The 24,377-nt window shown below is 38.8% G+C and overlaps 2 protein-coding genes across 14 annotated transcripts in view; one reads left to right on the forward strand and one right to left on the reverse strand.

The window, feature by feature from the left end:
• The window catches only part of MIER1 (MIER1 transcriptional regulator), a 62,974-nt gene extending 54,579 nt beyond the window's left edge, over positions 1 to 8,395 (forward strand). For 8 of the 10 annotated variants that reach the window (XM_027610555.2, XM_027610569.2, XM_027610578.2 and 5 more), the window contains 2 exons: positions 3,230 to 3,369; positions 5,747 to 8,395. In XM_027610555.2, the coding sequence (XP_027466356.2) occupies positions 3,230 to 3,369; positions 5,747 to 6,075 (469 nt within the window). In that variant the 3' untranslated portion in view covers positions 6,076 to 8,395. Of the gene's footprint in view, positions 1 to 405; positions 3,201 to 3,229; positions 3,370 to 5,746 lie in introns of those variants that run through there. The other 2 variants (XR_003522954.2, XM_027610604.2) reach the window with 2 other exon arrangements.
• A 7,858-nt stretch (positions 8,396 to 16,253) lies between these two features.
• Positions 16,254 to 24,377, reverse strand: part of SLC35D1 (solute carrier family 35 member D1) — a 51,066-nt gene continuing 42,942 nt past the window's right edge. For 3 of the 4 annotated variants that reach the window (XM_027610656.2, XM_027610675.2, XM_027610665.2), the window contains one exon: positions 16,254 to 22,989. In XM_027610656.2, the coding sequence (XP_027466457.1) occupies positions 22,881 to 22,989 (109 nt within the window). In that variant the 3' untranslated portion in view covers positions 16,254 to 22,880. The remainder of the gene's footprint in view (positions 22,990 to 24,377) is intronic. The other variant, XM_027610645.2, reaches the window with a different exon arrangement.

The following is a 24,377-nucleotide window of genomic DNA, read 5'->3' on the forward strand; positions in this document are numbered from 1 at the left end:
TGTTTCTTGGTCATGTTCATTTACAGGTGTCTCTGCTGGTCACTTCCCTGGAGAATTAAACACTCTAAAATCCAAAGCAGAATTATCTAAAAGGGAATAAATGGGTATGATTGCCCCTGGAAATCATGGGACATTGGACTCTGTGCCTCATCCCCCATTATTCAATGCTCATGATGGCTAGAGTAGAATTTCATACATAGTATTCCAAATTTTATCTAATTGCTTAATGTTATAAATTTATAGTTAATTTTTTTCTTGGTGATTTATTGGTAATATTGAGGTATAATGATGTAGAACTAGATACAGCGGTCTAGTCTTCAGAGTATATCTTAAAGTAGTCAGTTTTCAAGCTATTCTATAGGGAAAAGCAATAGTAACATCTTTCATTTTTTTCACCCATTTCAGAAATAATGTTCACACACGAACTACAGGCAATCTGTCGTCACCAGCAGTAAGAACATAAGAATTGCCATGCTGGGTCAGACCCATGGTTCATCCAGTTTTCTCTTTCAGAAAGCATCACCAAGGGAAGTGTTGTGGGCTGGCTTAGTTGGTCCTCTGTGCTGTCAAGCTCAACAGGTTAGGTAGGGATGTGCTGCCAAACATTTGAGTTTCTTTAATAATCTCTCCATAGCTTCTGGAAACTTTTTGAAGATCCTTATATCTGTAACCTTGATTCCTCTTAAGGTTAAGTATTCAGTAGGTGGAGTAGCTGCAGTTAAAAGTAATCCCATATTATCTCTTCTTTCATGCTTTAAGATTTTTACAGTGGTCCCCTGGTATAATGGTAGGAAGTGAACAAATGGGTTTTTGTCCCCCTAGGCGAGAATATGGTGGTTTTTGTAGGCTTCAGTTATGTCCCCTGTAGGTGTTTCATAAAGTTTTGTTGTTTTTTTTTAACTGACAGAACTGTAATGTTTTATTCCTATTTATCCCTTTTAGCTGTGCTACATCTTCTATAAGAAGCTGTGACCAGACTATAATTATTGCCCAAACAGGGAGAAATTGTGGTTTTCTATAAACATGGAGATTCTTTTCAGTTTGCTTTCAGGACCTCCTCCTGTTTTTAGTTGCACTTCCAGTGCACAAAACATTGTTATTGTTATAAGACAGAAATTTGAGTTTTTTCATCTTCCTTTTTTAGTCAAAATCCATAGTTAGAGCACATTGTCCTGAAAGTTATTTGTTCATTTTTCAGTTATATTTTTACCTTCCATTTGTTCACCAGAATGAAGGACATTTGCCATTTTTATGCCTTATAAACAACCTTTGCAAAGATCTTCCTGCAGATTTTCTCTAGTTAATACCTGGAAGAACTGGTAGCCATATGCGAATTAGAGACTTTTACTGTAACAGCCTTGCAAATAATTTTTTTTTTTTTTAAAGTAAAAGTTAACCCATCATAACTCTGGTTATCTGAATGCTACTCCGACCTCCTGGATGGCCCACCTGACTCTTCTTCCTTACTCATTGTGGATGCCATTAATCCTTAAGAAACGATAATTCTTTTACAGTATCATTGCAGTATCTAGTCAATTCTAGCTTCCTTTGCTTGGCTTTTCACATCCTCCATTATCCATCCCTACCATACCAAATTTATTTCCAACAATTCCTCATCATGTATCATCTGTTCTTATTAGTCCTAGCCTCTGAAATTCCTTTGCATTCATACTCATTTGTATTTCCATGTGCTTCAAATTTGTTACATAATTGTTCTGGAATTATGATAAATGGCATAAAGCTGGAGGGGGGACTAAAACACTATTTAATTCTATTCATAGGCAAGGAAAATGAGGCCTAGAATGGTAAATTGATTAGCTCATGGTTATATACGTTTCTTTGATAATGTGTTTTGTACCTCAGACTGTTGAAAGCTTCAAGTCCCTATATTTATTATATCCTCATATCCCAGGGGACAGTGTGATCATGTAGTTTGATATTATAGCTACAGTTAATAGTTTGTTGTAGACTATTGCCACACTTTCAGTAAAATCCTAAGCCTTTCCACTGTTTCCTTCTTACACACATTCTTACTTACCTGTTCAGAAATTCTAAGGATTTGTCTTAGTATTTCTATTACAATTATTCTGAGGGAATTTTAAAGTAATGGCTTTATGGTTTTTTTTTTTTTTTTTTTTTTTTTGAGCTTCTATTCTGTGCCATGCACAACTTAGGCACAGGTGCTGCAGTGGTGAACAAAAAGATTAAAATTCCTGCCTTTGGGGCATGAGTCCAGCACTGGTATCAGCAGAGTTTCTCCCTAAAGAGCTAGAGTAAATATTTTTGGCTTTGCAGGCCTTTGGTTCTCTTGCAACCACCCAGCTCTGCTGTTGTGCAAAAGCAGTCATAGATACTATGTAAATGAGTGGATGTGGCTATGTCCCATCAAAATACTATTCACAAAACTGGTGACCAGCCCACAAGCCATAGTTTGCTGACCTTTATTCTAATGACTTAATAGCACTTCATAGTTTACAAAAACACTTCCCTACACACGTCTTGTGCAACAACTCTGTGTGGTAGATACATACATGATGTTCTAGGTAAAGACACTAAACCTCAGAGATAAGTATTTTAGCCCAGCTCTTCTAACCCCAACCCAAAGTCACTTAATACAGCTGTCCTCCCATGCCATATAGTTCAGGAATAACTTAGGGAAGAAGTGAGTTCACCTCTAATGGTATGCTGGCAGACAAAGCCAGCAGATAAGCTCAGGAATTTAGCCTTTTATGGCTCAGATCTAGCAGAAAGGTAATAACAGAAGATACCCAGGAAAGTTCAGGGAAGTGATTCACTGGTAGGCCCTGATTTGTCTTCCAGGTGTTGCTATAGCCATCACATAGTCGTTAGGAGCTTTAAAATTTCAGTCTTTCTTTGTGCAGAAATTGTTCTGTACTTCTGATTGGTACCATCCCTCTCTTCACTTACAGAACCACTGATTTTAATTGGGCCACTCTGAGCACTTGCCTATAGTTTTAAAAGTTTTAAAACTTCCTATAGGTATCTAAAATTTGCTAGCTTAAAGCCCTTATACATTTTTCCAACAAACATGTAACCAAAAGGAGCTTTCCATTTAAATGTTCAGATCCTGGTGGGGTAGATGAGGCACTGGAATGAATGTAAGTGAAAATTAGGACATATTTAATAAAGCCTTCTAAATTTAACCTCAATTTTAATTTTCAGCTTTTTTTAATATAAGAAAGTAACTTTTATTTCACTTAATTTTAAGGGATTATATGGATCGTCTTCTAGATGAAAGTGAAAGTGCTGCCTCTAGTCGAGCACCGTCCCCTCCCCCAACTGCCTCAAACAGTAGTAACAGCCAGTCTGAGAAAGAAGATGGCACTATCAGCAATAGTAATCAGAATGGTAAGCAACTAGAGAAGTACTTTGGTTTGTTCATGATGAAGGGCACTTTTCTTTTAGTAGCCCAGGCAATTCAGTTTTGGTTTGTATTAAACTTCCAATGCAGAAGTTGTAAAAATAGTAATTATAAATACCCACAGAACGAATATACATAATAAACAGCATACATACATACTAACACAATACAACTTGGAAAGAATTCCTATTGACATCACTAAAAACAAGTTTAATAAAAATAAACCATCAATAGTGACCATTTCTTTTAAGGAATTCTTTTTGAGTAGCATTGATTTTCTTAATCAGTTGGGATGCTTGGATAGAATTTTCTTGTTAACTCTTAGAGCAAAACACCAGCCATTTAGCCATTTCACCTCAGAAGTACACAGGTATTTATGAAATACTTTGAAAGCTGTAACACTTTATCAGGAAAGTGCTTTAAGCATTTGGTGAAAAGAAGTAGGTAACAAGGGCACGGTTTTGAATAGTTTTCTCTCTGATAGCGTAATAACCGTGAAGGATGAGAAAAGATAAAGCATGTCAGGCTCTGCATTAAAACTGTACAGAAACATTTCTATTTTTATCTCTGAGAAAGAAGGAAAATGACATTCCATTATGTTTGAGGTTCAGGTAATGTTCTTGTTTAAAATATACAGTGGACCAAGGATCATTGTGCTGATAAGACCTAGTCAGAGAATTATTTTGATTTCTGCTTTAATTAAAATGGTCTTCCTAAGACAGTTGCCAAGCAGAGACTAATAAAGCCTTTCACTCCTCTAAAAGAGGAAACTAGTAGATTGGAGATAAGTTCTGCACCTGCATTCTGATATAACAGTCTTAGAGGAGGGCCAGTGGAGAGCTAAGCTCCCCAACAGAAATTAGAACAATACTGAATGATTATCCCTTATTGTGACCTTTGGTCTCACACTGGCATTGCTGGAGTGAATATACTTTGTTCATTTGATGACCCCTCTCTGTTCCTTCACTACTTCCCCCTAAGAACAAGCCAAACAAACAAAAAAGAGGGCTAAGCAGCCATTTTTTGGTTCTGAACAGGTTTGAGGGCATATTGAATGCTATCCTGAAACAGAGTAAGAAGCTAAGAGTCAGACCTTACAACTAAGGCAAGAAGCTCAGAGACACATACAGTTGATACTACTTTCCCTGTGTGCTCATGATACCAAATTGTTTTTTTTGTTTTCTTTTTTAACCATTTGATGAGAATATGCAGTTAACCTAAGGAAGTGTTTATAAATTACTTATAAATTATTCAGTATCTCAGAAGCCATTCACCTAGGTACCCATAATCAAGATTCCCAGGTTTTTCAAGGAAAGGAATTCTCCAGTGCAATTTTATTTCTTTCGTAAGGGGCTTAGTGTCTTGAAATCTTATTTTTTACCTACTCACGGTGGTCACATAGCTCTTTGGGCTTACTATAACAGTATCATTTCTTCTGCATCGTGGTGCATAATCCCCATATGCATTTATGATTTGAGTGCACTTTTGAGTTGGGGAAACAATATTTTCTTTGACCAAAATGTAATATTTGAGGCTCATCCTTTATCCTTAATTATTTAATAATTAAAATTTATCTCCAGTGGCACATTCTATATTTACATTAAGTATCCAAAATGTCTAGTTCATTTTGCAGTCAACTCTAACGTGCCTTTTTTACTGTAACTTGTAGTAAATAATTCTTTTCTCACCTGTTATGGAGGAATTGGTGTTTGCTTTTATGACTTTCAAATGTATGTTTGGACAGTGCAAGCATTAATTTTTTAACATTGTGACAGATTATTTAAATCTATTTAGATAAATATAATGTGTGATCTTTACCCTTAAAGCACAATACCCATGGGTTTACTTACATTAAGAATAAAAGTCATGTCATTTTATATGGCAGTAGAAAACTCAAGTTTCTAACAAATGTCAATTTTTTTTTATATAGTTTTAGAAAGTTATTACCATTTTGCTAATCTGTGTGTATCTTTGCTTTAATTTAGCTTATTTAGACTACTGGACCCAGTGCTCATTTGTTGTTACATAACACCAACATGCTCCTAATATATGCCAGAATCTGTTCTCTTAATTCTTTATATTCATTAACTTACTTAATTTTCATAGCAAGCCTGTAAGGTAAGTCTCTTATTACCCTTATTGTATATGTGATGAAACTGAGGTACAAAGAATGTAAGTAACTTTTGCCCAGGGTGACACAGTTACTCAGTAAATAGAGCTAGAGTTCAGACCAGACCATATGTACACATAGATTTGACACCTCTCATTCTTGATGAAAAGCTGTTTTACAATAGCTGTTTTAGAATAGTTTACAAAGTTAGCTTTTTAATACTAGCAGTTTCATTTATGTTTCTTCCAATGTAGGGGTGTCATCTAATGGACCAGGTGAAATGCTGAACAAAGAAGAAATCAAAGTTGAAGGGTTACACGTTAATGGACCAACAGGTGGAAATAAGAGACCACTTCATGCAGACATGGATACTAATGGTTATGAAACAGATAACCTTACCACTGACCCAAAACTTGCCCATGTGACTGCAAGAAATGAAAATGATTTTGATGAAAAAAGTGAGAGACCTGCCAAAAGGCGAAGGGTAAACAGCAATGGAAAAGAAAGTCCCGGTTCTTCTGATTTTTTCCAAGAAGCAATGTCACATGGGAAATTTGAAGAACTTGAAAACACAGATGACTAAATTTTAGACTTGTTTTACTTTCTTTGGAGTAAAATCTGGTGTGACTAAAATTTTCAGGGTTGATGGGTTACCTTAAAAAGTTGATTTCCTTGAAGCAGTTGGTTAAAATTTTGAAAATTTGAATTGAGTCCTAACTTTAGTAAGTAAGATTTCATAATTCTGCCCTTTGTAGACTTTTTACTTTAAAAGTGTAAAGACCCTGTTAAGGATAAAACAAATAGTTTAGTAAATTTGAATGAACTACAGAACTATCTGTACCTTCTCATTTGATGTATTAATCTTAAAAGCTCACTACAGGTACTTTTTGCTTAGTTTTTGGTAGAGAAGAAAAAACCACATTCAAATTTCTGTTTAACACCAGTTTTTCTGAGTTTCTTGAGATGTCTTTATCTTTCACAAGAGACATTTTTCTCTCCATACAAATTGAGTGTTATTATTAAGGAAACCCTTATGAATCCTGAAAGTTATGCTAGCATGATTTTTTTATATATAGAAGTTTAAAAATAAACCAAGTCAGGTTTGTATATGTAAAATTGTTGACATCAATGATGTCTTTCCATATTCTTATCTGGGCTTAAGAAATACATTCTGTATTTTTCCAGATTCTTTGTAGCCTTTGAAAGATTTTTACAGTACATATGTCTTGACTGAGCTGTCCTTTCTTAATACAAAAGCTTGTATAATTTTCTTAACTTGTACAGTTGGTAAACTTTTATGAGAGGAATTGATATTCTGAGTCTGTCAGCTTTCATTTTATTTTGCTAAGGTTTTTCTAATGAATTTTTAAGTGTTTGTGTAGTAACTAAGTCATGTTTCTTATACAGGTGGTAAAAGCATTCATAAAGGATTGTGAAAATTTGTTTTTTCAAATTTCTACTTAAGGACAAATAGTTTGAGAATTTTGAAATTAAGCATGATACCTAGATTGCATAGTTTGTTTTGCGTTTGCTATAATTTTCAAAATTATTTTTGAAGCAAGACAAAAGTTTGATGTTGGTTTAAGTGCTTCATTCAATATATCATGCTGACCAGAATCCTGTTCAGTTATTTTTATATGCATTATAAAATTTCCCATTTTTGCATTAACTAAACGGGAAAAGGTCAAGCAATATTTAGATTTTGGCGCACACAAGGAGTTGGCAGATAACAATATTGGTTTTATGAGGAAAAAGTGATGTTCCAAAATGATAAGATGTATAACCATTGCTCTGTGTGATTACAAATAGGACCATCCATTTGCATAGCCTTGCAAGAGTGCCATTTTATTTTTAGTGCAAAATTCTTGTTAAAAATGTAGTTTTATACAGCTGATAGACCAACCTATATCCAAACTTTTATAAAAGATTATTAACTATTCTTGTTTTTTCACACAGGCATACCCCAAATGCTTCTGATTCATTTTCAGCCATCAGTTCAAGAGCTAATGCCTTTTTAAAATAAATCTTCTGTGGTCTTGTTTTTAATGGCTCAACTGTTTTATGCAATTGAGTAAAGATTTGCACTGAGAAGTTATGGTTTAGGTTACCCCATGAAGTATTACTATTAACGTATGTTCAGTCTGCTTCCTTCCACCAATGTGAACAACTCTTTTTCCCCAAACAGTGTTAAAAAGCCACTTTACAACACTTGACTTCATTTAATGCACATTCACTGTTACATACATACCTGAGTAAATCAAAGTTTTGGGTGGAAGTGTTGAGAAGTGTGAATTTTTTGTTGCTTGTTTTGTTTTACCTACAACATTAATTTATCCAGAATGGCAGCTTTAGCAGATGGTCACAATCCATTTTCTAAATCAGTTTTTATTACATGAATCCAAAGTATCCTAGCTCTGTCAAAGATGATCTAGAGAAGTGTTTCTCTGTCAAAGATGATCTAGAGAAGTGTTTCAAATGAAGAGTGATGCTGTACTTTTTAAGTTGTTGCAATATTAGAGATGCTATTTTCACCTTTTTTTAAAGATGCATTTTGTTTGCAGGTTTGTGAAGTTCTTGGAAACTAATACTACAGGAACATTTTTAGTACATTCTCAGGCATGTCTGCACATATGGCACATGTATACATGTTAGGAAATTTTACTTTTCTTAATCTTATCTTTTTAAAGTATGCCTAATGAAAGACATTCCACTATTATAATACATAATGCTCAGCTTTTCATGAACAAATATTTAACACACTTTGTTCTTCATAACGCAGCCACTATAACTTGATGTCATTGCACTACTTTAAAATTTTTAGTAATATCATGAATTTAATTTGCTTTAAGATTTAGTACATTTCATAACTCTTGAACTCTTAACAAACTACATTGGGAAAAGAAGCCTTTGTTAATACTTAGTTTCCCCCACCCTATACCCACCCTCAGCAAAGCACTATTATTTTCATCTGAAATGATATTGTTTTATAATGTGTTTTCAAATAGAGTTCAGAATCTGCAACTCAGTTCAACACAAGTGTGTTGAGCTTTAAAATGTATTTGAATATTTAAATAGGCATTTAAAATTATGAATTAGATGTTTTTAAATTTATGCCTAGTAATTTTTGCACTGTAAAATAATTCCTTTTCCCATTCCCTGTCTGCCATTCTGAATATGCTTATTAAAATATTTTTTTAAACATACTTGTCTACGTAATACTGTGTGAATGATTTTCATCAGACTGATTCACTAGGTTTTAACAGATTTTAAGTTTGTATAATACATACTGTTCACAATGCAAATACGTATAATCTCTGTTCCTTCTTCTCCTAAATATATCACATGAACTAGTGTTTGAGTGGCTTTTGGTCCCTTGACCTCATCTTGGGTGATGTATTTTTGTCTTTTTTCCTCCTGGGAGATCCTTTGGTCTTTGGACCTCTATTCACCCATTTCTCTAAGACTGGTCATTTTATAAGTGAGGGTTGGTGAATTTCCATGGGGAAGGTGAATGGTGATGACCCTAGAGGTGTGTAACTGATTGGCTCTGTATCACTACTAAGTGCCAAAACAGAAAAAGTTTCCCATACATAATTCATATTTATGAAAATTGACAGTGGAAAATCATATAATACGGGGAAGAACAAGAATTTCTAAATTTTAAGCCTATTATTCTAAAAATGACCTTTCTGTATGATATAATTCCACTGATTAATTTTTTAAATCATAAAATCAACTCTTTAATAAAAATCAAGTTTATCCTTTGCAAAATCTTAGCACGGTCATCCCCCCCAAGTCATGGGCTGAGGGAGTAGCCTCATTTTCTAATACCAGTTTTCCATAAGCTCATTTATTATATGCCCTTAGTGTAGAGCTGACATCTTTTGACATCTGTAAGTACATGAGTTTTTCCTTTTCTGACCATGATTTTTTTTTATCTTCGCTTGTTTTTATACCTGTTTGTATGACTTATTTAGGATGTATGATATGCTTAAAATGTCATTTTGCTTGCTCTAAGAAATTTGAACACCATCTTAAAGGCTACCTATTCTCTGAAGGACACTGAAGAACTGCCACATAAACTGGAGCTGAACTCCATTCTCTGTGCAAATTGATGGTAAAGCCTTCTTCACATTGAAATGTCAGCAGTGACAAGTCTGCATATATCCTATTATCCAGCAAATACTTAGGCCTGTGCTTGGCTTGTGGCTTCAGAAACCTGTAGCACATTCTCTTCATCAAAGAGAAGGCATTAGCAGGTAAGGGCTATGGGTAGAAGTGTATGCCTAGCACAGAGAATGCAAAAGGAAAGAAACCGTAGGCACGATGTGAAGGAAACCATTTACTAGGCTTTGTGTCATAGAATTCTAGCTAAATAAGATTTCCTTGAGCTTAATATTTTGGTTAGAAATTAAGCAACATGAAATATATGTACAATTCTCCTAAGACCATTTATTTTTAACTTTTACTACAGGACTGATTATAACATAACAGCTATGGATTATTCAGGACTCATTCCTTTTCTCACGTCCAGTGAGTGCTATTGTAAGGGTAGGGAGTCTCCTGATTCCCTAAAGTTTGGAGGCCTAATGCAAATTTGGCTTGGTTATAAAACATTCACTTTCTGCTGTTATCATCATTAACATGAATGGTTGACTACAGTATGGGCTAAATGTGTCTTTCTGCACACCAGCTAGAACTTGCTTGTAGAGCTCAGGGGTATCTAAAATACATAGTTTTGCTCTTTTCTCTCTGAAGATGAACTTTGGATTAATTTAAGGACAATACACTTTTTTCGGTGGGGGTGGAGGGGAGGCCAGAGGGAAGGGAGGAGAGAGAATCCACACCCAGTGCGGGGCTTGATCTCACAACCTGAGGTCATGACCTGATCTGAAATCAAGAGTTGGACACTTAACTGACTGAACCACCCAGGCGCCCCTACACTTAAATTTTTTGGAGAGAACAGAGATCTGGACGCTGAAGTGGTTTCTCCCAGAACTGTAAAAGCTCAAGCACAGAGTGGCATCAGGCTAATCTGAGCCACTGTAAATTCCTGACCAAAAAGAAAAATCAAGATTTAGTGAAAGAGCTTGCTCCAAAAAGAGACTTTTTCATATGTGACTCCTCCTCTGTCAGCAGTTGTGCTTTAGCTGAGTGGACATGAGAGATCTGTTGTGGCTAGGAGCTAACAGTAGCGCCAGCATTCTGAGTCTGGATATTCCATTAGTCCCCTCCGCACATAGAGTTGTGGTTGGCGGAAATTCATTTGGATGACTCATTCCAGACAGCGTGAATTATGAGCTTCATGAGCTGCTTTGCCATGTGGCCTCTCTACTATGTCAGGGTCCGCATTTATCCGCCAGTGTTTAGTAGACAGGCATTTGCACTTAAAAAACATAGTATAAACACCTGAACTGCCCATCTGTAAAGGATGAAACTTACTGGGCCAGTATCACAGGGCTGTATTGGGATGTAAAAATCACATGTAAGAATAAAAAAAATCACACATAAGTAAATCTCTCTAGAGCACTAGGTAAAGATCCAGTAGTAGTAGTACAGGTCTATAATCCCTTATCCAAAATTCTTGTGGCCAGAATTTTTAGATTTTAGGGAAGTACTGTTTTAAAGAACATCCGTAGCCACGTCTAGAACCTAGGATTAAAAATACTTTTGTCCACCATAAAATGTACTCATATTCACACACGTTTCAGGTCAGATATTGCTGCCAAATGAGTTAGGCAATAAACTCAAGAAAAAAAACCCTTCAATTTCAGAAAAGCTTCAAATTTTGCTAGCGCTCACTTGGCAGTTGAGTCCAATTTCCTCTATTTTGCTATGTAACTGGCAAGGAGACATGTAAATAGGAAGCCAAACAAACTGGCAGGTGTGTTTTGATAACGTACGCAGCTCCAGCAGAACCCTGCACACCCTGGGCCTTCTAAAGCGCCAACAAGTACCCTGTAAATGCAGCAACTGGTGAGAGGAGCCTGCCAAAGTCCAGATGTGACCCTTCTAGAGCCTCCCATACAGTCCCCTCATTTTATGGAAGGGGAAAAAACCTAAGACCCAAAATGGAAACATGATTTGTCCAACAACCTCAGACTTAGCTGCTTAAACAAGGTCTGAGTCCTCTGTCCTTTCCCTCCATGGTACTTAATAGTTTATAATTCTGTATTCATGGCCAGAGTCTTGGGCTTGGCCCTTGAACAATCAGTCCCCATGGCCATGGAAGTGAATTACTAGCCACCCTTTAGCCAACCCATCATTGTAGCTAGGCAAGCAGCTCTGATAAGGCAGCAGCTCTTTTCAGACTCAGTTGGCTTGACAGTTGGGAAAGAGGCATTCCCTCCAAAGGAGCATGTGTTGGTCACAGAGAAAGGTTCATTTGGCAGCTGAAACAAGCCTAATCCAAGTATTATTATATACCATTAATTACTGTTACATGCACTGTGCTAAACACTCATTATAAACCAATTCTCACAACATTACAGGTGTTTACAAATGGGGAAATTGAGCTGTCTTGGGAAGTTGAAAGACTCAACACTTCCCAAAGATCTGCATTTGTTCACCTAGTTTCCCAATGTAGATCTTTATGTTCGGGGGGGGGGGGGGGGAGATGGGTGTTGCAGGGCAGAAAGCAGATGTTATTTGCAAAAACATGTTCTACCCTTTTTTCCCTCAAGTCTGAATTCTGGAAAGGAGAAACTCCCATTGGAAAAAAGCTGGTTGGTAGGCTCTGAAGAATAGTTGGAATGCGGTTCTTTGCCTAGCAACCTCCTTAAGGAATGGTTGCAAGGGGTGTAAGACATGCCGGACTCCAGGCATTGAAACCTTCCAGTAGTAGGAACCATCACCATGTCAAAGTTTGGAATCTGCAGTGCCACCTGCCTTCAAAGGATACCATGGAGATTGTCAACTGAGGACTTAAGCAGTGACCATCAAGTACTGAAGAAGATCTCTCTTCTATTTTCTAGGCACCATTACAAGTCCCTTGAATCTGGTTTAACCTTAGAGAAGGATCACGATTGAATTTCCTGCTGGGTGGTAAGATGGGGACTTACCTGATTTAATTTAAAAGAATAAATAATTGGGCATTTCTTCCATACTCAAATACTACACTGTACTGCTTGTTCTAGAAGGCTCTACAGACTCAGAGCAAAAGGTAGGCCATACAGGGAAGGCAAATTTACATTCTGTAAAGCAAATAACTTTTTCACAATCACCACTGTTCAACAATGGAGCGTTTCTGTGCCTGTTTCCTCACCTTTAAAATAAGGATAATAAAACTTAACTTTAAAGGACTGTTTAAGGGATTAAAACGTATCAATATGTAAGGTGCTAAGAAAAAATTGCCTATCTAGCAGGTAGCAAATGCTCAGTAATTTTTTTTTACTGTGGCATAGCAAGTATTGTTTGCTATACTTCAACTACATTTCTGGAAAACACTGGAAACCTAAGTTAAATACCTTTAAATTGTTCATCTTTGGTCTCCTGGAGTTCAGATGGTCTCCTTGAGTATAACAGACTTAGGCAAAAGGGAAATTCACCACAGCCTTAATTATAAATAAAAATTAGAAACCGATTTCATTATCACCTGTTTAATTCTACCTCCTAAAATAACTCAATGTTTGTTCTCTGCTTTCACAGCTACACTTTAGGACGCCACCATTTCTTCCCAGGACTGTACAGCAATCTTCTGTAGCTGATGTATTCATCTGTACAGTCCTTTCTTTGCCCCCCACCTGACCATAATCTGCACAGCATGCTCAGTGATCCTGTTAGAGTGCAAATCTGATGTACAGCGGTTCCTCAATTTAGGCACACCAACAGCCAGCAGGCCAAATCTGCCTGGCAACTTTTTTTTGGCCTAATTTCAATGCCTTTAAGCAGGTAAGTACCACAAGCCCTACCACTAACTACTGTATGTATTGATTACATTCATTCAGATTCACACTTTCTACCTGCCCGGCCCCTCCCTGTAAGATGTGAATTTGTCAACTCCTGCCCTACAGTCCCAATATTGCAGCTGGCATGATCTTTCCAAAATGAAGATGAGGCCATATTTCTGCCTTGCTATGCTTAAAAAATATAGCCATTAATGGGTTACTCTTTGTCTAGATGTTTTCATTCAGGAAATATTTATGGTGTACCGACAGTGTGGCCGGCACTGTTGTTTCTAGGTGCCAGGCATACTGCAGTGAACAGAACAGACCAACATCTGTGCCTTCATAAAGCTTAAATTTCATCAAAAGAGACAAGTGCTATAGAGATAAAGCACAGGAGAGGAATAGGGACAATGGTGGGGTGCAATTTCAGATAGGCTGGCCGGGGAAGGCCCACAGAGGAGGGCATCTGCTGTAAAGACATTAAAGGGGGATGCACCCCAGACAGAAGCAGATACAGTGGCCCTGGAATGCTAGAGGGCTGTCCCCTCCAGTATCTCAGTCGAATACTAGTTGTTCCAGGAATCAGCTCAAATGTCTTTTCTCCAAGGAACTTATTCCTACCATTCTCGGGATGATATTCCTCTTTGACATTCTTACATCTCAGATAGTTTCATGATTCTGTCATCACTTGTAGATATTGTCCTCAAAACTATTCACTGGAAAAAACTGCCTGAAGGATAAGCACACATGATGCGGCATTCCTGATGAGATTCTCCTTTGGCATTCTAATCTAGGGATGTTATCTAGAATTCTTTGGGAAGAAAAGATTTTGGAATTAAAGTCCACATTTTATCAGCTGAAGGAAGTTGGACAAATTCCTTAGCTTTGTCTAAACCGCTATTTGTGCAATAGTAAAGTGTCGGAATATTCAAAGATATGGTGAAGGCCTAACTCCATGAAAGAACACAGTAGACCCTCAGTAAATAATTGCGTTTCATGCAAACTGCTTCCCATCATCTCCATCATCCTCCAACGGCTGCTACTGCCACAAGAGGGCCCCATCAGTACGGCTGGAAAGGCCCATCTGCTTTGCCTTTGCAGATTTAACCAGCTACCAGCTCAATCCATGGTGTACAAACTTAGAATGAAGAATGGCATTCAACAGGCATATTGTGATGATGAGCTTGGTACCACTAAGGTTATTACAAACAGACACGGTGTAACAAGAACCTACTATGGTGGTTAAGAGCAAAGGTCTTTTGAGCCTGGCTGATTGGGATTTGAATGTGGGTTTCATAACCACACTGGACAATTTACCTTACTCCGCTCCACCTGTTAAATATGGTTTTGCCAGGTCTCTGCTACAGGCTGGCTGCCAGCCCCAGTGAGCTCGGTCTAGCTTGATGGATGGGTGAACAATTGATGTGATGAGAGCTGTAGGGAAGTCCAGGGCATAGCCAGTAACTGCTCACCTGCTATGGACATACGAAGGCACCAGCTCTGTGCTTTGCTCCTCTCAGCAGTGCCTCTTGTGAAGTGGTCCCCAATTATGACAGCCCTGTGCATGGAAGCCAAGGTGAGAAAAGAAACTAGCAAAAGACTGAATCAAAGAGCATTTATCTCACAAATTAGAAAGTCAAATTCTAAGAGGATTTTTAAAACTTGATTAAAACATGCCTTAAGGGCAGTCTCTTCAACAAACGGTGTCAGTAAAATTACATGCAAAAGAATGGAGTTAGACCCTTATACCATATGCAAAAACTAAAAATGGATATAAGACTTAAACGTAAGACATAAAATTACAAAACTCTTAGAAGAAAGCATAGGGGAAAAAACTTCATGAGAATGGATTTGACCATTACCTCTTGGATGTAACACCAAAAGCATAATCAACAAACACAAAAACATAAATTGCACTACATCAAAATTTAAAACTGCATCACAGGACACAATAAGAATGAAAAGGCAACCTATAGAGTAGAAAAAATATTTGCAGATAATGTATTTTATAAGAGGCTGAAACTCAGAACATACAAAGAATGACACATGAACAAAAAATCCAACAAAAAAATGGACCTGAACAGACATTTCTCCAAAGAAAGTATATAAATGGCCAATATGCGTATGAAAAGATGCTTGGCACCACTAATCATTAGGAAAATACAAATCAAAACCACCATATGACAACCTCACACCCACTAGGCTGGCTACTTTCAGTAAAAGTAAGTCTTACCAAGGATGTGGATAATTGGGACCCTTGTACACACTGACTGGAAAGTAAAATGGTGCAACCACAATAGAAAATAGTATGGCAGTTCCTCAAAAAAATAAAAACAGAATGACCAGATGACCCAGTAATTTCAAAAGAATTGAAAGCATCTTTGCACACACCACTATAGATTTTGTGCCCCCGCCCCCACAATTTGTATGTTAAAACCCTAATCCCCAGTGTGATGGTAGATGGAGGTAATTAGGTCATAAGGGTGGAGCCCTCATAGAATTAGTGTCCTTACAAGAAGAGGCAAGACAAAACTTCCTCTCTGCTCTCCATCAGGTGAGGATAAGAGAAGATGGATATCCCACAAACCAGGAAGCAGGCTCTTACCAGACGCCAGATCTGCCAGCACCTTGATCTTGAACTTGCCAGCCTCTAGAACGGCGAGAATAAACTTTTGTTGTTTAAGCCACCCATTCTATAGTAATTTGTTACAGAAACTGATTAAGACACCCAATTTTTGCAGTATTATTTACAATGCCAAGGGTGGAAGCAGCCCAGTGTGTCCATCAACAGATGAATGGATAAAATGTGCTATATACATACAGTGGAATATTATTCAGCCTTAAAAAGGAAAAAAAATTTTAACAACATGCTACAATATGGATGGACCTCAAGGACATTATGTTACGTGAAAGAAGCCAGTAGCAAAAAGACAAATACTGTATGATTTCACTTGTATGAGGTTATCTAGAGTAGTCAAATTCATAGAAGGTAGAATGTTGCCCAGGGGCTGGAAGGAAGGGGGAAATGGGGAGCTGTTTAATGGGTATGAATTTCAGTTGCAAGATGAAAAAGTTCTAGAGACTGGCTGTACAACAATGTGAATATATTTACTACTACTAAACTGTACACTTAAAAATGGTTAAAATAGTAAACTTTATGCTTATATTTTGCCACAGCTTTAAAGCCTTAATGTACTCCTAATTCTGTTGAGCTTGCCTGTACCAAAATGCCTCTCTTGATGAGCATTGTTTTATTTTAGAGTTATTTCCTGGTCAAGCTACTCAGAGGCTTAGACAACTGATTAAACAGATGAAATATTTTCCTTTGAATTTAGCACAAGTATGCCAGAGACACTGGGTATCTAACCGTATGTGCTCTTCATACAAAATACTTGTATGGCTATAAAGGAAAAATTCCTCCTGTGTCTTCTCTCAATACTATGTACCAAGCAAATCCGCAACACTGGCTGTGTCAGCTACAACCCAGTCCTGACATTGTCTACCTGGAGTTAGCATCCGGTCCCAGAGTTCCCACAAGACTCACAGGCTCAGTCCCACATGACTGTTACCTCCCCCACCCCCTTCCAAAGCAAATCACAAATCCTGGTGGTTAACCTGTGCGTCTGGCCAACCAGCTATTAACCAGAGGTTCCTAGGACCTGCTCAGGTTTGAATACTTTGTTAGAGTAGTTCACAGAACTCAGAAAAACAGTTTATTTCTTAAACTACCAGTTTCTTATATAAGGATGTATCTCAGGAAGAGCCAGATGGAAGAGATGCATTGGGCAAGATATGTGGCAAGGGGGCATGGAGCCTTCCTGCCCTCTCTGGGAGCACCACCCTCCCAGCACCTCCACACGTTCAACAGCCTAGAGGCTGTCCGAACCTTGTAGTTCAGGGATTTTTATGGAGCCTTCATTATGTTGACATGATTGATTAAATCACTGGCCATCAGTGCCTGACTTAACCTCCAGTTCCTCTCCCCTTCCCCAAGAAGGGTAGGGGAGGAGGCTGAAAGTTCCCGACACAAATCACCACAGTTGGTCCCCCCCACCAACCAGCTCCTACCCATCCTTTGGGGCTCTCCAAAGGTCACCTCATTAAGAAACAGGTGCAGTTGGTTGAAAGAGGCTCATTATGAATAACAAAAGACTCCCATTTCATCCTTATGGCTATGGAATTATTTCAACAACCTGGAACAAAAATAGATATGAGCTATAGGAATATCTTTTGTTATAACGTACAAGAACTTTAGGAGCTATGTGCCAGGAACAGGAACAAAGACCAAATATAAATTTCTATTATAAATCGCAGTATCATGGTGGCAAACTGTTTATAACAGGGTTTCAATCAACTAACTGGATGCCATCCTCTTAAATGTGGGCAGACTTACAGCTCTTTGTATGCACTTAGAAAGGAATTTTAATACATGTGTTCAGGAAAAAGTATTTATTTGACACCTTTACAAAAATATTTAGGCACATAATTTTCATATTTATGTCACCTGATTTACATATCTCAATCCTTAGTACCTTTTAAAAACACTAAAATGGTCATTTCGTAAATAGGATCTGTACTGAAAAAATACTGTGATAGGCCAACAATTGTAGACAAAAATTAGTTGATCATCAGCATGAAAAAGAACTATTTATGAACAAAATAATCTCTAAAAACATTTTTGTGAAACAATAAATCTAACCAGTAGATTTCTTTTTAAAAATGCAAAAAAGAAAGCTTAAAAAAACCCGGGTATCCTTTCTTACCATCATGAAGTGGCACCCTCATATAAAACCTAGCGGACAAGCTCAGAACACAGCGACAGCACCAGAGAAGCATGGACTCAGAAATCACGGAGCCAATGCATTTCACTCGGAAAAGGGAAGAAGGAATGTCTGGCCTGTGGAGCCTGTAGAGGAGCTAACCCTTAAGGAGACAAACTGGGAAAGTGTAACCAGCATCACCATTCTGAGGTGAAGACAGAAAATCACTTTTTTTCTGAAATTCACCACCAAAATGTAAGTATCTTTGTTCTGTCTTCTAAAAACAGGTGGAATGACCTGCATCACATAATGGCCACAATTATATCCAGTAGGCTTTTTTTTTTTTTTTTTGAAAAGACAACTGTTATTTAAACATTCCAGAGGCAACAAAGTACAGGGTCACGTTTTTCAAGAAACATACCCACTGCCCAGGCCTCTAGCATTTAAGGAGCAGAGATGAAGTATCTAGTTTGCCTATAGTCTCACCATGAAAGTATGACAGTAACAACACTTGCCGGGTGCCTAATATGTACAAGGCACCGTGCTGAGTAGTTTTACATCTATTATCTCATTTACTGTGAATATTATAGTTTTTCCCTCGAGGAAGGAAAAATCAATTACAGCCTCATTCCTAAGGAGGAGCCGATGAGGAAGTCCCCCCTCATCCACAGGGAATGTGTTCCAAGATCCCTAGTGGATGCCTGAAGCCACAGACAGTACTGAATCCTATGCGTTCTTTTGTCCTATACACACATATGATAACATTTAATTTATAAATTAGGCACAGTAAGGGATTAACAACCAACAACAAAATAGAAAAATTATAATATACTGTAATAAAAGTTACATGAATGTGGTGTCTCTCAAAGTATCTTATTGGACTGCACTCACCCCTGTGACGATGTGAGGTGATAAAACGTCTACATGATGAGATGAAGCGAGGTGAATGACGCAGGCATCGTGAGGTAGCGTGAAGCTACTACCGACCTTCTGAGGATATGTCAGAAGGAGGAGCATCTGCTTCCAGACCCCGGTTGACCACGGGTAACTGAAACCGAGAAGGGGTGACTCCTGGATGACATAGTTATGGGGAAGAAAGAATACGTGAAATAGAGGGAGGGGGAACCCAGGCTAGCCACACAATTCTAACAGCCTGGCACTTCTCTCAGAGCTGGAAGAGTAGCAGGAGTTGTAAAAGTCCTTTCAGATTAAAAAAATGCTTCAGCTCTATGGGTGGGCGGGGCACCCCTAATCCCTGGTAACTGCCAACAGCTCTTACTTACAAGTCACTGACTTCTTTCACTTCCTTTCTCTTATTATGGGTCTGGCTAAAGAATTACACATTCCTTGAGAGCAAGAACTGTCCTATTCATGGTGGTTTCCCCAGAGCTTGGCATAAGGCTCTGGCATAAAAACGATGCTCAATAAATCTCTGTTCACTGATAAGACCACAATAACAAAAGCAGGTCCAAAATCCTAAGCACTATTCCAAACCAGTCAAATATGAAACTCTACTAGTCTTTCCGTGAAGAACCTGTTTCGGCGTTACTGACCCGAACTTTCCATGGATTCTTGATACGACGGGACTGTAAGAAAACTTGCAGATGCGTATTTTTTTAAACCAACATGCAAGCTGACTGACTTATAAAGCCAATAACAGCCATATGAAGCAATCACCTGACACGTTGGCAATGTGCAGTCTGGTCAACCAGGGTTATCTGAATCACTCTGGCACGAACTAAAAAGCAGAATGGCCAAAGAGGACTTGGCTGTCATTAACTCGAGAAGAGGAGCCACTAGACAGAATTTGGTTTTCAAAATTCTCATCACGGCTCATCTGTCTCAAAAGGCAAATTAAGGATTTAACTATAAAGCTGCCTCTCTTTCTCCCAGGAGGTAGTTAGTAGGTCATGGAGTTTTTGCCTTGTAAAATATCAACCCTGGGGCAAAATCCAGACATTCTGGGTGATGTCAGAGCACCAGGTAAAGGTCTAGTTCACTAGTTACCCTGCACGTAACTGAAAAACTCCAAAAATGGTTGGCCAGTCTATTCAGTCTCTAACTTCCCCATGCTGCTTTCTCTTATCTTGACATGTTGGTGGAAGTCGAAAGGGGCATCTAGGAATCAGAACCCAGATGGGGCAGCAGCTTCAACTTGCTCTACTGCTTCTGACCAGTCAGCAAGTTTAGCCCGGGGTCGGGGTGGGGGTCTAAGGTAATGTGCTGTAATTACACGTGATTTTCTCAAACCTTGAGAAGATGACAGATCTTCAAGGAACCTGACCCCCAAGAAGCAGTTCAAACCCTACTAGGGTTCTAGCCTAATAGCTCTAGACACATCCAGAGGCCTTTCATGATGAGAAATTCTACAACTAAAATTATTTCTAAGGTCAAAGTTCCCTCCATGTGGCTTGGTAGGAGGAGGAACAGAACCACTAAAATTAACTCTCACGGTGCCTTTCCACCTTATCCGGGCAAAACCAGGCAGCGGCAGGAAACATTCACAGCCAGAGTTCACACCAACTGAGGCCAACCTGGAAGCTAGATAGAAGCTCTGGCACCACTGTCCCTAATTTGCAAAGCGTATTCCTCTCTGACTCCACATTCAACCAAGCACTTGCCTCCTTGAAAGAGCTCAAGCTGACTCAGCTGGCACCCCCATTTCCTCACTCTCAAAGGAAAAGGGCAGTTAATCAATGGCAGAATGGTTCAACAGGAGAAACATGAATATTTACTTCTTAGCAAGTCACCTACTTCCTCTGAGTCTTGTTTTTTTATTGGTAAAACAGAGACAAGAAAAACCACCTGGCGTAAGATAATATCCTATGCCCCACCCCAGAATTTTCTCAGATCAGATGACCCTAAAAAAAGGGAGCCTTGGGAGCTTTTAGCTTGGAAGTTGGCCATGAGGCTAATTCTAGGGACCCAATACCACTGGTCAGGCTTTAGTAAAGACAAATCCAAATACAGGAAACACACGAATATGAAAATAACCTCAATATAATTTTTTAAAAATAAAAAGAAATCAAAACCTTCCAGGCCTCCTGTTAAGCCATCAAAATACTAATTGTTTGGATCAATAGAGCCCTGTGGGTTCCAAACCCAGCGAAAGAGAAGTTAGTGTGTACCAGTGCAAAAGTACCCAGTCTCTTCTGCACTGACTGCACAACCAGCCTGTGCAAACACTCAGACCCAAAGTCGAGGGATGTCTCTGTGCCAGCTCACAGCGCTGTGTGTGAGGGAAGCCCCTCCTGCCCAGAGAGGCAATTCAGGCAATGCCCATTCACAGCTGCTCTCCCAGGAGGTAATGGAAGTCGTGAGAGAAGCTGACATGCCCAGGGAACACCAGACGTGGGTGAGAGTATCCAGAGGAGACGGCTACGCTCATGCCATTTAAGCTCTAATGCTGACACCCAGACAAAGACCAAGGCTTGACAATACAGAAACATCTGAACAGGCTTTCCCCTCAAACCAATACATTCAGGAATGTAAGGCCTAGTTGTGTTAATTCAAAGAGGAGTAAAAAGAATAGCAACCAAACCCAGAGGAGGGAAGCACAGGAAAGAGATGGTGGCCACCTTGCTGGCCTGCCATTCTCCCTCAGAGAAGGGCTGAGCTGCATGGTTTACAAAATGCAGCTCTCCATACGACTCTTGATCTTGGGGTCATGAGTTCAAACCCCACATCGGGTACAGAGTTAAAAAAAAAAAATTAAAAAAAACCTGTTAAATAAATAAAATGCAGCTCTTCACATGCATGTCATCTCATGTTGTAGCATCTGGTTTCACCACTGTGGGGTAGGTAAGGGCAGGTGCTTCCAAGCCCATTTACAGACTTGCAGTTTCTAAGAGCTGAAAAAAATTTCTGTGACTTGTTCAGAACTTCTGAATGGATCATCAAGTTAAGTTTTCTTTCTTAACCCTCGGTCACAACAGCAGGAGTGAGATCATTCAACTACCTCCAAAAACATCTCTGTACCCCCAGCACTTAGCATAATGCCAGGTACATATTACATACCCAGTACATTTGAGCTGAATGAATGAATCCTACAGATGAATAAATGAGTAAGAGGCCTACTTTCTCCATCCCTTCATTATCGCCATCCTACACAACAAAGAAGGAATAGCATAATTTCAAGGGATACACTGTGCCCATCCCAGGGGTTCTCAGGGAAGCCAACATGGAGACCAATACAACTTCAAAGCCCACATAGTTTTTTAGTGCCAAAGCTGTCTTTAGCAAAGGCAGTGATAATATCCTTATGAAGAAAATGCAATTGTTAAGAAATAAAATTTAAAAAGGAGAAATTTTAGATACTTGGCTGCATTTCCAGGAGAGGAAAGGCTAACCTCCCTCTATATGCAGCAACAATTTGAATGAGGAGGCTCCAGTTGGAGCACTGTATATATGAAGCTTCTAAGGGACACCTGGATATCAAACTATGGGATACAATATTTTCAAAACACCGATGTTTCACTGTCGGCATAAAAGAAATAAATTAAAAAGCCCGGTACATTTTCCAGTTTGATATAAATTAATTCCAACGGCATATTTAAAATAGAGTCAATTATAAGTTTCTCTCATAAAATTTTAAAAGGCAGCAATCAATCCTCAGATTGTACAAGTGCAAAGGAATGGTTATTTTCTCCATAATCAAGACACCCCTCAGTGTCTGTGTAAGAATTGCCAGTGTTCTCAGTTGATCAAAAACTTGGGCCTACGTCGTCGAAGCAATCCTCTGGTCATACTGCTCCTTTCCCCTTAATGTCCAGCTTGTTACTGGTCTCTGACTGTTTGCTCAACTGCTCTTCAGAGAAAGTGATGTAGGAATACACCAGGCTCCCAGCAATACTGCAAAAACAGAAAACCACCATCAGGGAGGAAAGAAGGAAGGAATGGCGAATGTATGGGAGACTAGTGTTGAGGGCTGGAGTTACCGTCATAAATCAACAGCATGTAAAATTAAAACACATGTAGTGTTTCCAGCTACCAAACTAGAGACGCTCCCCCATCATGGTATCGTGCACTGTTGCCAATGCTCTGAGGAAATGGGTGTGTGTGTGCACACCTGCCGGCAGGTGTGCCAATTTTATACCACCCTTCTGGAATACCATTTGTTGAAAGAAAAAACCTTTGAATTCTGCTTATCCTTTGACAGAGCAATCTACTTCATGGAGAGAATTGTGTACATCTTCATAGACTTACCAAGAAAGAGTTTACCACAAAATTTATAATAGCAAAAAATTAGATAAAGGGTAAATGTCCCAAGAGGGAATTACATAAATTCATACAAGAGAATATGATGTATCTCATAATATAAAACAAAAACAGCAATGACATCTTAAATGAAAAAATAATCTCACAAAACATCAAGTATTGTCTAATCCCATTATTAAACATGAATATGTACATTGATATGCATCAGAATAAAGTCTAGAGAGAACACAAGAATATTAATGGTTGTTACATCTAGATGGTGAGATCACAGGTGATTTTTATTTCTATTTTCTGTATTTTAAAAAATAATCATTCAAGACAAAGAAATGTAATTTTTAGTAAGAATAAAAAACATCCCAATTAGTAAGTAAACATGCAGACCCTGGGGGATTCAGAGCTAGTTTCTCTCTGACCAGAATCAAGTTCACAGTGGAGAACCTATCACCTGAGCCCTCAGCCTCTGAGTTGCTTTCTGGTACCCCTCACTCGTCCACCACACTGACCACCGGGAGGGAAGGCGTGCATGAGGGACAGCGATTACACTTGTCTATTCTCTGTGACGACCTCAAACCCACATGGGATACACAGCCCCCTGCCCCATTAACTAACTGAAAGTAAGCTGGGGGAGCTCACAGAGACACTCGAGACTCTTCTGACCTGCTCTTCTGCTAAGCCTGACACCTGTGACTCTCTTGGGTCTCCAGTTGGCATCTTGGCCCAGACTCTGCTTTCAGATGTTCCTCCTCCTGGATCTGGCCCCCCACCTTTTGCCTGACCACTTGACTCATGAACTTGCACCTTATTTGAAATTAGTTCTGTTCTTGGGGCGCCTGCATGGCTCAGTCAGTTGAGCATCTGCCTTTGGCTTGGGTCGTGATCCCAGGGTCCTGGGATCGAGTCCCACATCGGGCTCCCTGCTCAGAGGGGAGCCTGCCTTCTCCCTTTCCTTGCCACTCCTGCTCTCTCTATCTGTATCTCCCTCAAATAAAATCTTGAAAAAAATAAAAAAGACTTTAGTTCTA

Source organism: Zalophus californianus, chromosome 4 (assembly GCF_009762305.2).
Source record: "Zalophus californianus isolate mZalCal1 chromosome 4, mZalCal1.pri.v2, whole genome shotgun sequence".
Lineage (NCBI taxonomy): Eukaryota > Metazoa > Chordata > Mammalia > Carnivora > Otariidae > Zalophus > Zalophus californianus.